This window comes from Pseudophryne corroboree, chromosome 2 (assembly GCF_028390025.1).
Source record: "Pseudophryne corroboree isolate aPseCor3 chromosome 2, aPseCor3.hap2, whole genome shotgun sequence".
NCBI lineage: Eukaryota > Metazoa > Chordata > Amphibia > Anura > Myobatrachidae > Pseudophryne > Pseudophryne corroboree.
Genome location: NC_086445.1, coordinates 412,531,154 through 412,548,806, shown reverse-complemented (window position 1 = coordinate 412,548,806; position 17,653 = coordinate 412,531,154). Strand labels below are relative to the sequence as shown.

At 46.6% G+C, this 17,653-nt stretch overlaps 1 protein-coding gene across 4 annotated transcripts in view; it reads left to right on the top strand.

Moving 5' to 3' along the window:
• LOC135050849 (uncharacterized) overlaps positions 1 to 17,653 on the top strand; it is a 135,097-nt gene that overhangs the window by 81,910 nt on the left and 35,534 nt on the right. For all 4 annotated transcript variants that reach the window (XM_063957142.1, XM_063957141.1, XM_063957140.1 and 1 more), the window contains one exon: positions 9,206 to 9,328. In XM_063957142.1, the coding sequence (XP_063813212.1) occupies positions 9,206 to 9,328 (123 nt within the window). The remainder of the gene's footprint in view (positions 1 to 9,205; positions 9,329 to 17,653) is intronic.

The following is a 17,653-nucleotide window of genomic DNA, read 5'->3' as shown; positions in this document are numbered from 1 at the left end:
ATAGTTGCACGAGCGGCATTGCTCAAGTGGCGAAGTAAGATTATAAGTCGACACTGACATTGGTGAATTGTTCAACAGCCAAAAGACTGGAGTGACAGGAACAGTAGTTTTAATTATATCTTGAGAGACAACTATAACAGAATTCCAAAAGGGGCAGAGTAAGGGACAGTTCCACTAAATATGCAATAGAGAGCCAATAGCATTTTGGCATCTCCAACATTTATCAGACACAGTGGGATACATAGCAAGGGAGGGATGTCTATACCATTGCATTCAAATTTTATATTGAATTTCCCTCACTTACAGAAATAGAGCTTTGGTGCGCTTTGTGGAATATAGCTTTACATTCTTTGTCTGAAAGTAATATATCCGAATATTTTTCCCAAGCTGAGATAAAGGAAGGAGGTGTCTGGGAGGTGGGGTTCTGCAATAACTTACATAAGGTGGAAATCGTATGTGTTGGGCTACAGGGAGTGACACAAAGTCTTTGAAATGGTGTCAGTTCTCGAGAGGCACGGAAGGCATTATCACCCGGGCGTCCAGTGTCTGAGCTGTAACAGCTTTAAGAGCAGTGTCTGAGCTGTAAGTATTTCCAGAAATCAGAACATGGAATTTTCCATTTTGTTTTAATATCTGAGAATTGTTTAACTCCCAATGACGTCACCAGCTGTCCGACTCTGAAAAGTCCCTCCACCGTCCATGTATGGAAGTCGCAAAGAGTAAAAGCAGGCGTGGATTCTGTATTAGCAAGGAAAGAGGTCAAACGGCCGAATACAGAAGAAATACGTGGACAGCGACAAGTTGTCTTCCAGAAGGAAAGAGGAGGAGAGATAGTTGGGTGAACAAAAGGGGTTTTAGGGAGCAAGGGGAGCCAAGGAAAAAATTCTGAATATTGTTGCATACATAGGGCTTCCAACTCTACCCACTGTTTAGTTTCCCAATTCCTAGTCCAGTCCAAAATTCTGTTAAGCAATATTACAGGTAGTACATTTTTACATCAGTTGAAAACCACCACAATGATCAGGTCTCGCAAGAACGGCTCGGCTTATCCGAGGTCTCTTGCAAAACCATATATTTATTTCATATTTAATATCAATCATTACTTGCATTTCATTTTTGAATCAACAAACATTTTAAATAAATAAAAAATTAGAAATAGCATGGACAAAAATGATGGGACTGCTAACCTAATATATTATTGCGCATGCACAACATTTAGAGACAATCACTGCAATAAAGCGATTTCTGTACCTCTCAGTGGGACCTCTACACATGTCAATAGGTAGTTTGGCCCATTCTTCCTTAGCAAACTGCTCCATCTGTCTCAGGTGTGATAGGTGCCTTCTCCAGACTACATGTTTCAGCTCTTTCCATTGATGGTTGATAGGATTCAAATCAGGGCATATAGAATGCCACTTCAGAACAGTCCAATGTTCTGTTCTGTTCTGTTCTTATCCATTCTTGGGTGCTTTTAGCTTTAGTTTTGGGTTATTGGGGGTCATTCCGAGTTGATCGTAGCTGTGCTAAGTTTAGCACAGCTACGATCGTAAACTCAGACATGCGGGGGGACGCCCAGCACAGGGCTAGCCCGCCCCGCATGTCTGTGCCGGCCCCCCTCACAAATACAAAAGCATCGCACAGCGGCAATGCCTTTGTATTTGAGGAGTAACTCCCAGCCAGCGCAGCTCCTGCGGCTGGCCGGGAGTTACTTGTCGCTCCCGCTGGCCGCAGTGGCTGCATGGCACGTCACACAGCCGCCGTGGGCCGCCCCCCAATGGTCCGGCCATGCCTGCTTTGGCCGGACCGCTCCCCCTCTTGGCCAGGCCTCTTCCCGCCTAGCGACCGCCTCTGTCTCAGAGGCGATCGCTAGACAACGTTGCCTGCCATGCGCCAGCGCACTGCGGTGCCGGCGCATGCGCAGTTCCGACCCGATCGCACGGCTGCGAAGAAGTGCAGCGTGCGATCGGGTAGGAATGACCCCCATTATCCTGTTGGAGGACACATGACCTACTACTGAGACAGAGCTTTCTGACACTGAGCACTATGGGGGTCATTCCGAGTTGATCGTTACCTAGCAACTTTTTGCAATGCTGCGATCAGGTTAAATCTTGGCAAAACTGTACATGCGTATGCACCGCAATGCGCAGGTGCGTCATACGGGTACAAAGAGGATCGGTGCTGGGCGATGGATTTAACGAAGAATCCATTCACACAGCCGATCGCAAGGTGATTGACAGAAAGAGGGCATTTGTGGGTGTCAACTGACTGTTTTCTGGGAGTGTTTGGAAAAACGCAGGCGCGCCCAAGCGTTTGCAGGGCGGGTGTCTGATGTCAATTCCGGGACCAAAAAGACTGAAGTGTTCGCAGCGGCTGAGTAAGTCCAGAGCTACTCAGAAACAGCAAAAAACGTTTTGTGCTGTCGGCTGCAAAAGCATTCGCACACTTGCAAAGCTAAAATACACTCCCCCATAGGCGGCAACTATCTTATCGCAGCACTGCAAAAAGTTGCTAGCGAGCGATCAACTCGGAATGACCCCCTATGTTTCACTCCAGAACCTTAATAGTCTTGATATTTCATTGTGGCCTGCACAGATTCAAGGTATACTGTGCCAGAGGCAGCAAAGCAGCCGGAAAAAATAACAAAGCCTCCTCAATGTTTCACAGTAAGTATAGTGTTCTTTTCTTTTACAGCTTAGTGTGAACATAGAGCTAATGTGACTTCCAAAAACTGCAGTATTATCTCATCTGTCTGAAGGACATTCTCACAAAAACATTTTTAGAAAATTACAGTTTGTTTTTTTATGTTGTTGGTTTTTTTCTTCAAAAAGTGGTGTCTTCCTGTATCTTTTTCCATGGGGTCCACTGTCACTCAAAAAGGAGTTTTCCTTGGCTCTTTTTTAAACCATTTTTACTATACTTTTGTTGCATATGGGGTTGATTTACTTCTTGTGGCTGCATCCAGAGAGGTTGGCTACAGTCTCATGGACTTTAATCTTCTTAATAATATTGGCAACTGTAGTCACAGGAACATCAAACTGCTTGGAGGTGGTCTTACAGCCTTTATCTTTAACATGCTTGCCTATATTTCTCTTACGTCCTAGAGGATACTGAGGTATAGACGGGTCCACTAGGAGCCATGGGCACTATAGAAGTTTGATTGTGTGTGCTGGGCAACGCTGCAAGTATGACAGTACGTGGCAGTACGGTGTACCGGTAAGAAATTCCCAGCCGGTACGCCGTACCACCAGGCCATCCACCATACCTGCCTCCCGCTGGCGTCTGTGTGAGGGGAGGAGAGCGCAGCGGGGCAATGTATATCTGGCACTGTGGGGCAATGTATATCTGACACTGGGGCAATGTGTATCTGACACTGGGGCATTTGTGTATCTGGCACTGTGGGGCCATTTGTGTATCTGGCACTCTGGGGCAATGTATATCTGACACTCTGGGGCAACGTGTATCTGACACTCTGGGGTCATATGTGTATCTGGGCCCCCCCCATATGTGTATCATGCCCCCATTTTCATTGGCCACGCCCCATGTGGCATTTGGCCACACCCATTTTTTGGCGCGCACACACAGTACTCATAAGACATTTTTTCTACTTGCACCACTGGTGCTGGCTCCTCCCTCTATGCCCCCCCTACCAGACTCAGTTTAGATAATGTGCCCATAGAAGCCGATCACATCTCTGGAAGCTCCTGAACAGTTTTCTGCATTTATTTTTAAAATTTGTTATTTTCAGGCAGGACTGGATGGCACCAGCCTGCCTGCTTTGTGGGACTTGGGGGGGTAAACGGACCAACCCCCCTAAGGGTTAATGGTCCCGTTCCCCGCTGACAGGACGCTAGCTCCTGAGGGAACTATTCGCAAGCGCCACCACGGTGAGCGTACATTCCCACAGCATGCCACCACCCCTAACAGAGCCAGAAGAATGAAGAGTGATGAGTACTAAGCCGGCGTCCCAGTTAGCGGGTCACCGGCTATTATGGCAGCATGAGGGTACGGAGACGCACGGCTTCTAAACGTGGCGGACTGAGTCTCCTGACTAAGTACACTATAGTGTACACAGTACCCAGACTGGCACTACAGCCATAAAAGGGTGCTTACTCCATTTTATGCACACAAGACACATAAAGCCAGTATAAAGAAGAGCTGGAGGACTGCGTGCCATTGAAGGGGCAGGGCTTCACTATGAGTGGATCCAGCATCTCATCAGCACCATTTTTTCCTACTGCAGCTGACACAGACACTGACTGACAGGGATGCGCAGCTCCTCCGGAAAGCCTCCAGTTTACCGCAATGGTACCAGGAGGTTATAGCATGGGAGAGCGATTTCTAGTGTACTTATAATCTAGGTACTTAGTTTGCGACCCAGCTAAGCTTGGCATTAGCGATAAGGGTGCTGGTTCCATACTCTCTCTGTGTCTCTCTAGAAGGGCTCTTTGTGGGTTAATTGTGCTTTTAACCTTTTCCTGTGTGTGCTGTCACTACTGCAGTATGTCAGATACAGTGTTCCTCTTCTCCAGGGGTTCACTAGTGTGTACTCAGTGTAGTTTTCCTTCCCAGGCTAGTGGGGCAGAACCAGCATGGCTGGACTCCATTAGGGGAATGATTTCCACTATTTCTACAATATTATCTCGTAATGAGAAAGAGACGCAATACTTAAGGCAGTCTATGGATGAGTTTATCAAAAAGGACTCAGTACCCAGACCAGCGTCTCAGTCCTCTACCATTTGTCCATAAAAACGTACCTTGGCCCATATACTACATTCTGACTCTGATGACGCAGGTTCAGAAATGGAGGAAGGTGAGGTGGATACAGAGGTAGTGGAGGGCACTCTGTCACAGGGTGTAGAGGCTCTCATAGATGCTATCAGAGAAGTTCTAAATATCCCTGATAAGGTGACAGAGGAGAGTGAGGAATCTTACTTTAATATTAAGAAAAAATCCTCAGCCACTTTTGCTGTGTCAAAGTAACTAAATACCCTGTTTGAAGAACCGTGGGTTAATCCAGATAAGAAATTTAAAATTCCCAGGCGGATGTTATCATCTTTTCCTTTTCCTCCTGAGGATAGTAAAAAAATTGGAGAACCCACCGATAGTGGAAGCGTCAGTCTCCAATCTCTTACGTGAAATTGTATTACCTGTGCCTGGTGCAGCCTCCCTAAAAGATGCGGCTGTATGCAAGATTGAGACTACATTCAAATCTTTGTATACTGCTGCTAGGGTGGCCCAGAGATGCCACTATAGCATGTGGGAGGATTACAAGAGCCATTGCTAAATGGTCAGGTAATTTACTTGATGGGATAGACATCTTACCTCAAGAGGAAATTATATTGCTCCTGCAATATATACAGGACTCTGCAAACTGTATGGTGGAAGCCATAAAAGAAATAGGATTGCTTAATGCACATACTACAGCTATGGCAGTGTCGGCACACAGAGGATTATGGTTGATTCATTGGACTGCTGATGCGGACTTCAGGAAAGGAGTGGAAGGCCTACCTTTCACAGGAGAGGCCTTATTTGGAGATGAACTCGACAAATGGATCCCCAGAGCTACTGCGGGTAAGTCCACATACCTACCTTCTGCAGCTCTGCCAGCTAGGAAGGCCTACTCAGGACCTAAGCTACAGTCCTTTCGGACTGCCAAGTTTATCGGCAAGGCCAGAGGTTCTTCTACTGCCGCCAGAGGTGCTAGAGGTAAACCACACAAACCAGTGACTGCTGGTTCACAGGAACAGGGCTCAGGCTGTGCTTCCTCAAAACCTTCTTCATGACGGTGGACCGCGATGCCTGGAAGACATGATGGTGGGAGGCCTGCTAAAATTCTTCAGTCACATCTGGACAGGATCGTGCCAGGATCCCTGGGTCATAGACCTTATATCCCAGGGCTACAGACTGGAGTTCCAGGATCTCCCACCTCACAGATTCTTCAAATCAGGCTTACCAGTTTCACAAGAGGCGAGTGTAAACTTACAAGATGCCATTCAAACACTGTTACAGACCCAGGTCATTATTCCAGTTCCACCTCGTCTACACAAGGTTACTATTCCAGCTTGTTTGTAGTACCGAAACTGGATGGTTTGGTAAGACCAATTCTGAACCTCAAGTCATTGAACCCGTACTTACGTGTGTTCAAATTCAGGATGGAGTCGTTGAGAGCGGTGATCTCAGGTCTGGAGGAGGGGGGATTTGTAGCGTCTCTGGATGTCAAGGAAGCATACCTTCACATTCCGATCTGACCACCTCATCAGGCTTATCTATGGTTTGCACTGCAGGACTGCCACTACCAGTTTCAGGCCCTGCCATTTGGTCTCTCCACGGCACCAAGGGTGTTCACCAAAGTGATGGCGGAGATGATGATGTTGCTCCACAGACAGGGAGTGAACATAGTTCCGTACTTGGATGATCTTCTGATAAAGGCACCGTCCAGGGAACAGCTGTTGGAGAACATTGCCCTCTCAACCAGACTACTCCTGGATCATGGGTGGGTTCTAAACCTCCCAAAATCTCACCTAGAGCCAGCATCTCCCTGACAGATGCACTCCCCTCTTCCACCTCCTGTCCAGCCTCTTATTGAGAGTTCAGAGTTTCCTAGCAACGTGGTTGCAACTTCCTGTGAGCCGCTTGTCCAGCACTGACGTTTGACATCAGTGTCCAGTGAGTCCGGTTTCCTCAGCACGGCCCAGGCGTGGAAGGTGGTGCTGAACAGTTCATTTATCTTATTGTTGGATGATATTTCAGGAATTCAACTCTGTCTGAAAAAAGGAAGTAATGTTATTTATGTAACCATGCAAATAGTTTTTTGCGCAATTATACATTTAACTTCTTGCTATATGGCTACGTTTAACGGCATGGAAGTTGAACAGCTGATTCTAGCCATGAGAGGGATTCCTGACAAGGTCATCCCAACTATGATCTAAGCCAGAAATGGGGTAATGTTTAAGCATTACCATCGTATCTGGAAGAAATATGTCTCTTGGTGTGAGAGCAGACAATATTTTGCAGTGGAATTTCATCTGGGATGTTTCCTGCTTTTTGTACAGTTGGGAGTTGATGTGGGCCTATGCCTAGACTCCATTAAAGTTCAGATTTCGGCCTTGTCTATTTTCTTTCAGAAACAATTGGCTTCTCGCCCTGAGGTCCAGACATTCTTGAAAGGTGTTCTTCACATCCAACCTCCCTTTGTGCCTCCCAGGGCACCTTGGGATCTCAATTTGGTGCTGCAGTTCCTCCAATCGACTGGTTTGAACATTACAGGAAGTGAACGTAAAGTACCTTACATGGAAGACCGTCACACTGTTGGCATTGGCTTTAGCAAGACATGTGTCGGAACTGGGGGCGTTGTCTTACAAGAGCCCCTACTTGATTTTCCATGAGGACAGAGCTGAACTCAGGACTCGTCAGCAATTTCTTCCTAAGGTGGTGTCCGCGTTTCACATAAACCAGCCTATTGTAGTTCTGGCTGTTACGGATGCCTCTGCTACTTCAAAGTCTTTGGATGTCATCAGGGCTTTGAAGGTCTATATGAATAGAACAGCTTGTCACAGAAAATCAGACTCACTGTTCGTTCTTTATGATCCCAATAAAATTGGGTGCCCTGCTTCAAAGCAGTCTATTGCACGCTGGATCAGGCTCACTATCCAGCATGCTTTTTCCACGGCAGGTTTGCCAATTCCGAAATCTGTTCAAGCCCACTCTACTAGGTTGGTGGATTCCTCTTGGGCGGCTGCCCAGGGTGTCTCGGCTTTACAGCTCTGCCAGGCGGCTACTTGGTCGGGTTCAAACACATTTGCTAAGTCTTACAAGTTCAATACTTGGCCTCTGAGGACCTTCAGTTTGGTCAATCAGTTCTTCAGGAACCTCAGCACTCTCCCACCTGGTTTGGAAGCTTTGGTACTTCCCCATGGTACTAAATTGGATTCCCAGTATCCCCTAGGACGTAAGAGAAAATAGGATTTTAATTACCTACCGGTAAATCCTTATCTCGTCGTCCGTAGGGGATACTGGGCGCCCGCCCTGTGCTTCATTATTCCTGCTCTGTTACTTGGTTCAATTATGTTGTTTGGTTCAGTTGTTGCTGTTCCTGTTTGAAAGTTTGGTTAGCATGGCTTTCCTCTTATTCTGGTTTTGCTGGTTTGAATTCTCAACACTTTCCTTTTCTATATCTTTCTCTCAAAGTATGTCCGTCTACTTGGGCACAGTTTCCTAGACTGAGTCTGGTAGGAGGGGCATAGAGGGAGGAGCCAGCACACACAATCAAACTTCTATAGTTCCCATGGCTCCTAGTGGACCCGTCTATACTCCATGGTACTAAATAGATTCCCAGTATCCCCTACGGACTACGGGAAAAGGATTTGCTAGTAGGTAATTAAAAAATTTCTGTTCTGCTCAGACCAACGCCCTTCTTTGCTCTCTCCAGTCCATTTTCAGTGCGATGCACATAATGATACCAAACAGAAGAGTGACTACTTTTCTCTATTTCAATAGGCTGAATAACTGATTAGAAGATTGAAGGCATGTGTATAGTGTAATATCACTATTATCAAATTGTTTATTTTTTCTAATGGACATTCTAAAATATCTTTGGAGAATAAGCAATAATTTATCTCACAATTATTTATTTATTTTTTGCTTTATTCTGTGAAATAACATGTAGGTACTGTATATATGCGAAAATAGATTTTAATCTTCCCACATTTCAGAAGGAATGAACCATTGTTTCAATGAGCTATAAGGGCACTAACAAATTTGCCCACATCTGTGTGCGTATGTGTGTGTATATAATATATATCTATATCGCTCTCTATATATATAAATATACAGTATATATATATATATATATATACAGGTATATATATATTGACTCAACAGATGGTCTGGCACTCCACATGTAGTGTAATCTGCGCCCTGTTTCCCCACGAACAGATAAACACCATGCAGCACAGATGCGACACTCACGGCGACTTTAGATAAAGCAATAATGGCACAGCTACCAAAACGGTGATCAACGTTTCAATCTGTAGTAGATTGATCCTGCCGAAAATCGAATACAGATTGAAACGTTGATCACTGTCTTGGTAGCTGTGCCATTATTGCTTTATCTAAAGTCGCTATGAGTGCTGCACCTCTATCACTGGTAGCAGTACCAGCTTTCTTAGATTTTTCTCATAAAGAAAACATTGTGATTTTTTTTTAGGCAAACATGAAGAACATTTTAAACGTAACAGTTCACCATATTCACTGAATAGTGAAAATACAGAGGTTCTGATCATGGCTTCTGAAGATGACTTCCGCAGAAGTTCCCATGCAGACACTAGTGGTGAGATTGCAAATAATTTGTGAAATGTTAAATAAATCATTATATGCTGTATAAGGTAATATACTGAGCAGGGCCTTCCAACCTCTATGACTGTTTGTTATTACCCAGTTTTGTTTTATCATTGTGTTCAGTTGTAAAGCGCAATGGAAACTGTTAATAAATAAATAAATAAATAATATATTCAAAGTTTGCCAATAAGTGACCCTAGAGAATTGGTAAAACATAATAGGGTCATTAGGTGGTATAACCTTGTTGGGCTTGGAAGAGGGAGGGCATTGTGGAGAGATAGAGACAATTTAGTAAGTATATTTTCATACATTTTATAGGGGCTTACGTAATAACCTGCAAGATGCAGGTTGTGTGGGAATTCCAGCGAATATGCCTGTATTTTTAAAGCAGCAATCATTTACAAGGTAAAACCAGGTTGGTTTTGCCTTGTAAATGATTTCCACTTTAAAAATACATGCAAAAACTCTGGAATTCACGCACAGCCTGTATCTCGCAGGTTATTATTACATAAGCCCCTCAAGCTGTTATCTACCAGGCAGTGGCGTAACTAGAAATTTTTCTCCCCCAAGCCAAAAAATTCTTCGGCGCCCCCCCCCCCCCCCCCCCCCATAATTGGCAGTAGTAAAGGGACAAATATGCGCGCGCCCACCAAAAAGGGTGTGTGGCTTAGTTGAAATGGGCGTGGCTTCGCATAAAGGAGCGTGGTATTGCAGGAAAAGTCTACCTTATGCCCCAGTTTTGCAACCTGCACGCTCAGACGTTAGCCACCACATGAAAGAAAAATAATCCTGATTCATGCCCCTTACATTATTTGTCATTTTTCCTCCTTATAGTAATGCCCAGTATACATTATGCCACATACTGCAATGGCCCTTAGACATTATGCCACACACAATAATGCCCATGACACAATATGCACGCACTGTAATGCCCCCGACACATTATGCCACACACCGTAATGCCTGTGACACATTATGACAGGAATCGCAATGCCCGTTATACATTATGCTACACACTGCAATGCCCCTGATACATTATAGCACATACAATGTCTGTGACACATTATGACACACACCGCAATGACCCTGAGACATTATACCACATACCACAATGATCGTGATATAGTATACAACACACCGTAATGCCTGACACATTATGACACACACCGCAATGTCCATGATACATTATGCCACACACCGTAATGCCCATTACACATTAAGTTCTACAGTAAGGCTTCTAATTACTTTTAAATTACCTGCTCGTTGCCAGGGGTTTCATGCTATTGGTTCCATGCACGGTGCCAGGGATTTTCATGCTCAGGGTGTCATGCTCGTTGCCAGGGGTTTCATGCACTGGGTGTCATGCTCGTTGCTAGGGGGTAGTGCTTGTTGGTAGGGCCGTGCTCCCAGTGCCACATATGCCCTCAGTGCCAGATATTCCCCCACAGTGCCAGGTACATGCCCCCAGTGCCAAATATACCCCCCCCCCAGTGCCACATATGCCCCCAGTGCCAGATATTCCCCCACAGTGCCACATATGCCCCCTCAGTGCCTGCTCCCCCCAGTGCCAGATATTCCCCCACAGTGCCAGGTATTTGCCCCCAGTGCCAGATATTCCCCCACAGTGCCACATATGCCCCCTCAGTGCCTGCTCCCCTCAGTGCCAGATATTCCCCCACAGTGCCAGGTATATGCCCCCAGTGCCAGATATTCCCCCACAGTGCCAGGTATATGCCCCCAGTGCCAGATATTCCCCCCCAGTGTCACATAAGCCCCCTCAGTGCCTGCTCCCCACAGTGCCAGATATTGCCCCACAGTGCCAGGTATATGCCCCCAGTGCCAGATATTCCCCCACAGTGCCGCCAGGTACATGCCACCAGTGCCAGATATTCCCCCACAGTGCCTGCTCCCCTATCCCCCCCGCCGCTCCTTTGTGTTGGAGGGACACGGATGGCACAGCGCGCGCCTCTCCCGTGTCCTTCCTGGCTCTCCTGCGGGTCTAATAAAGGAAGTGCCGGATCGTGAGCCAATCAGAGCTCACGAACGGCACTTCCTTTATTAGACCGGCCGGAGAGCCAGGAGGGACACTGGAGAGGCGCGCGCGGTGCCCTCCGTGTCCCTCCAACACAACAGCGGAGGGAAGGAGACCGCAGATTGACATGCGGACGCTCGTCCGCATGTCAATCTGTTCTAAGTCAGTGGCGCCCCCGCAGTCCTCGCGGTGGCTTGGGGAGTTACGCCACTGCTACCAGGGATCTGATTGAGCATTCCCCTGCACTTTATTAAGTAAACTCCAACCACCATTGCCATTATCTATTTCTGGTGAGATTCTGGAAGACCTGGGGGGTAATTCCAAGTTGATCGCAGCAGGATTTTTGTTAGCAATCGGGCAAAACCATGTGCACTGCAGGGGAGGCAGATATAACATGTGCAGAGAGAGTTAGATTTGGGTGGGGTGTGTTCAATCTGCAATCTAATTTGCAGTGTAAAAATAAAGCAGCCAGTATTTACCCTACACAGAAATAAAATAACCCACCCAAATCTAACTCTTTCTGCACATGTTATATCTGCCTCCCCTGCAGTGCACATGGTTTTGCCCAATTGCTATCAAAAATCCTGCTGCGATCAACTTGGAATTACCCCCCTGGTTCCTATCTCCCCTGCCTTGCACAAGAAGGTCTTTCTCAACAACCCAAATGGAGAAGTGTCTCTTTTGTACTAGGTTACACAGAGTGCATGTGCATGAAACCTGATTTAATTAATTTCTGGCCCAGGGTCGGAAGAGCTATGATAGCCCCTATCATAGCACATATGCAGTACTATAGCATAAATAGGAAGTCACATGTCAGTACAATGGGTCAGTTCAATTCAGCATGGACTGAATAGTGCCAGGAATCAGCTCCCAGTGCTATTAAATTCAGTGCGCTGTTATGTCAGAGATAGCCAGTTCTCACAGAATAAACAGGATGTTTTGTTGCAAGATCGGCATTCTCCGACACAATGCTGTTTTGGCCTCGCTGAGAGCAGAAAACAGCATTGCAGCAGCACTTTTGTGCGAGAAGAAATCCTCTCATCGGGTGTCACATTGCACTGAATTGAATAGCACTGGGTGCTAATTCCAAGCGCTATTAATTTCATGCTAAATTGAATTGACTGTAGTGTGTTAAAAAAAAGACACTGTACCATGATTTTTATAAGAGATTGCAGTGTGCAGTTTCCACAGTGTGGGGGAAGAGGGGGTGGATTGCGGAGGGGGGCTTCTCAATGTGGGATTCCTGCAGTGTGCAAGGAAGGGTCAGACAACCATGCACTGCTATTTTTCATTTAAACAGAAATACATGTTGTAGTTCCATATTCTCTTATTTTTTCTATCGCCATAAATGTCACAAAACCATATTCTGTGGTATGCTACAAAAACTTATCTTCCAGTCACTGTAAATGTGTAAGGGGGTATCCTATTAGTCCTAATAAAACAGCGTGAGGCACGGCTTATCTGGGATTTTGTTTCACCTGTCTCAGACAGGTGAAACTAGATCCCCAGAAACAGTCCTGTTTTCATCCAAAAACGGGGGTGTTTCTACTGAAAACAGACAGGTTTCACTGAACCTGTGTGTTTTCGGGAGAGAATGTATTTTTTTTTTACAGGCGACCAAATAGCCTGAATAGCCTGTAAAAAAACATGTAGAAAAATCTAGAGATGAGCGCCTGAAATTTTTCGGGTTTTGTGTTTTGGTTTTGGGTTCGGTTCCACGGCCGTGTTTTGGGTTCGAACGCGTTTTGGCAAAACCTCACCGAATTTTTTTTGTCGGATTCGGGTGTGTTTTGGATTCGGGTGTTTTTTTCAAAAAACACTAAAAAACAGCTTAAATCATAGAATTTGGGGGTCATTTTGATCCCAAAGTATTATTAACCTCAAAAACCATAATTTACACTCATTTTCAGTCTATTCTGAATACCTCACACCTCACAATATTATTTTTAGTCCTAAAATTTGCACAGAGGTCGCTGTGTGAGTAAGATAAGCGACCCTAGTGGCCGACACAAACACCGGGCCCATCTAGGAGTGGCACTGCAGTGTCACGCAGGATGTCCCTTCCAAAAAACCCTCCCCAAACAGCACATGACGCAAAGAAAAAAAGAGGCGCAATGAGGTAGCTGTGTGAGTAAGATTAGCGACCCTAGTGGCCGACACAAACACCGGGCCCATCTAGGAGTGGCACTGCAGTGTCACGCAGGATGGCCCTTCCAAAAAACCCTCCCCAAACAGCACATGACGCAAAGAAAAAAAGAGGCGCAATGAGGTAGCTGTGTGAGTAAGATTAGCGACCCTAGTGGCCGACACAAACACCGGGCCCATCTAGGAGTGGCACTGCAGTGTCACGCAGGATGTCCCTTCCAAAAAACCCTCCCCAAACAGCACATGACGCAAAGAAAAAAAGAGGCGCAATGAGGTAGCTGTGTGAGTAAGATTAGCGACCCTAGTGGCCGACACAAACACCGGGCCCATCTAGGAGTGGCACTGCAGTGTCACGCAGGATGTCCCTTCCAAAAAACCCTCCCCAAACAGCACATGACGCAAAGAAAAAAAGAGGCGCAATGAGGTAGCTGACTGTGTGAGTAAGATTAGCGACCCTAGTGGCCGACACAAACACCGGGCCCATCTAGGAGTGGCACTGCAGTGTCACGCAGGATGTCCCTTCCAAAAAACCCTCCCCAATCAGCACATGATGCAAAGAAAAAGAAAAGAAAAAAGAGGTGCAAGATGGAATTGTCCTTGGGCCCTCCCACCCACCCTTATGTTGTATAAACAAAATAGGACATGCACACTTTAACCAACCCATCATTTCAGTGACAGGGTCTGCCACACGACTGTGACTGATATGACGGGTTGGTTTGGACCCCCCCCAAAAAAGAAGCAATTAATCTCTCCTTGCACAAACTGGCTCTACAGAGGCAAGATGTCCACCTCATCTTCACCCTCCGATATATCACCGTGTACATCCCCCTCCTCACAGATTATCAATTCGTCCCCACTGGAATCCACCATCTCAGCTCCCTGTGTACTTTGTGGAGGCAATTGCTGCTGGTCAATGTCTCCGCGGAGGAATTGATTATAATTCATTTTAATGAACATCATCTTCTCCACATTTTCTGGATGTAACCTCGTACGCCGATTGCTGACAAGGTGAGCGGCGGCACTAAACACTCTTTCGGAGTACACACTTGTGGGAGGGCAACTTAGGTAGAATAAAGCCAGTTTGTGCAAGGGCCTCCAAATTGCCTCTTTTTCCTGCCAGTATAAGTACGGACTGTGTGACGTGCCTACTTGGATGCGGTCACTCATATAATCCTCCACCATTCTATCAATGTTGAGAGAATCATATGCAGTGACAGTAGACGACATGTCCGTAATCGTTGTCAGGTCCTTCAGTCCGGACCAGATGTCAGCATCAGCAGTCGCTCCAGACTGCCCTGCATCACCGCCAGCGGGTGGGCTCGGAATTCTGAGCCTTTTCCTCGCACCCCCAGTTGCGGGAGAATGTGAAGGAGGAGATGTTGACAGGTCGCGTTCCGCTTGACTTGACAATTTTGTCACCAGCAGGTCTTTCAACCCCAGCAGACTTGTGTCTGCCGGAAAGAGAGATCCAAGGTAGGCTTTAAATCTAGGATCGAGCACGGTGGCCAAAATGTAGTGCTCTGATTTCAACAGATTGACCACCCGTGAATCCTTGTTAAGCGAATTAAGGGCTGCATCCACAAGTCCCACATGCCTAGCGGAATCGCTCCCTTTTAGCTCCTTCTTCAATGCCTCCAGCTTCTTCTGCAAAAGCCTGATGAGGGGAATGACCTGACTCAGGCTGGCAGTGTCTGAACTGACTTCACGTGTGGCAAGTTCAAAGGGCATCAGAACCTTGCACAACGTTGAAATCATTCTCCACTGCACTTGAGACAGGTGCATTCCACCTCCTATATCGTGCTCAATTGTATAGGCTTGAATGGCCTTTTGCTGCTCCTCCAACCTCTGAAGCATATAGAGGGTTGAATTCCACCTCGTTACCACTTCTTGCTTCAGATGATGGCAGGGCAGGTTCAGTAGATTTTGGTGGTGCTCCAGTCTTCTGTACGTGGTGCCTGTATGCCGAAAGTGTCCCGCAATTTTTCTGGCCACCGACAGCATCTCTTGCACGCCCCTGTCGTTTTTTAAAAAATTCTGCACCACCAAATTCAAGGTATGTGCAAAACATGGGACGTGCTGGAATTTGCCCATATTTAATGCACACACAATATTGCTGGCGTTGTCCGATGCCACAAATCCACAGGAGAGTCCAATTGGGGTAAGCCATTCCGCGATGATCTTCCTCAGTTGCCGTAAGAGGTTTTCAGCTGTGTGCGTATTCTGGAAAGCGGTGATACAAAGCGTAGCCTGCCTAGGAAAGAGTTGGCGTTTGCGAGATGCTGCTACTGGTGCCGCCGCTGCTGTTCTTGCGGCGGGAGTCCATACATCTACCCAGTGGGCTGTCACAGTCATATAGTCCTGACCCTGCCCTGCTCCACTTGTCCACATGTCCGTGGTTAAGTGGACATTGGGTACAACTGCATTTTTTAGGACACTGGTGAGTCTTTTTCTGACGTCCGTGTACATTCTCGGTATCGCCTGCCTAGAGAAGTGGAACCTAGATGGTATTTGGTAACGGGGGCACACTGCCTCAATAAATTGTCTAGTTCCCTGTGAACTAACGGCGGATACCGGACGCACGTCTAACACCAACATAGTTGTCAAGGCCTCAGTTATCCGCTTTGCAGTAGGATGACTGCTGTGATATTTCATCTTCCTCGCAAAGGACTGTTGAACAGTCAATTGCTTACTGGAAGTAGTACAAGTGGGCTTACGACTTCCCCTCTGGGATGACCATCGACTCCCAGCGGCAGCAACAGCAGCGCCAGCAGCAGTAGGCGTTACACGCAAGGATGCATCGGAGGAATCCCAGGCAGGAGAGGACTCGTCAGAATTGCCAGTGACATGGCCTGCAGGACTATTGGCATTCCTGGGGAAGGAGGAAATTGACACTGAGGGAGTTGGTGGGGTGGTTTGCGTGAGCTTGGTTACAAGAGGAAGGGATTTACTGGTCAGTGGACTGCTTCCGCTGTCACCCAAAGTTTTTGAACTTGTCACTGACTTATTATGAATGCGCTGCAGGTGACGTATAAGGGAGGATGTTCCGAGGTGGTTAACGTCCTTACCCCTACTTATTACAGCTTGACAAAGGGAACACACGGCTTGACACCTGTTGTCCGCATTTCTGGTGAAATACCTCCACACCGAAGAGCTGATTTTTTTGGTATTTTCACCTGGCATGTCAACGGCCATATTCCTCCCACGGACAACAGGTGTCTCCCCGGGTGCCTGACTTAAACAAACCACCTCACCATCAGAATCCTCCTGGTCAATTTCCTCCCCAGCGCCAGCAACACCCATATCCTCCTCATCCTGGTGTACTTCAACACTGACATCTTCAATCTGACTATCAGGAACTGGACTGCGGGTGCTCCTTCCAGCACTTGCAGGGGGCGTGCAAATGGTGGAAGGCGCATGCTCTTCACGTCCAGTGTTGGGAAGGTCAGGCATCGCAACCGACACAATTGGACTCTCCTTGTGGATTTGGGATTTCGAAGAATGCACAGTTCTTTGCTGTGCTGCTTTTGCCAGCTTGAGTCTTTTCATTTTTCTAGCGAGAGGCTGAGTGCTTCCATCCTCATGTGAAGCTGAACCACTAGCCATGAACATAGGCCAGGGCCTCAGCCGTTCCTTGCCACTCCGTGTGGTAAATGGCATATTGGCAAGTTTACGCTTCTCCTCCGACAATTTTATTTTAGGTTTTGGAGTCCTTTTTTTTCTGATATTTGGTGTTTTGGATATGACATGCTCTGTACTATGACATTGGGCATCGGCCTTGGCAGACGACGTTGCTGGCATTTCATCGTCTCGGCCATGACTAGTGGCAGCAGCTTCAGCACGAGGTGGAAGTGGATCTTGATCTTTCCCTAATTTTGGAACCTCAACATTTTTGTTCTCCATATTTTAATAGGCACAACTAAAAGGCACCTCAGGTAAACAATGGAGATGGATACTAGTATACAATTATGGACTGCCTGCCGACTGCAGACACAGAGGTAGCCACAGCCGTGAACTACCGTACTGTACTGTGTCTGCAGCTAATATAGACTGGTTGATAAAGAGAAGATGTCTATGTAACTATGTATGTATAAAGAAGACTGAAAAAAATCCACGGTTAGGTGGTATACAATTATGGACGGA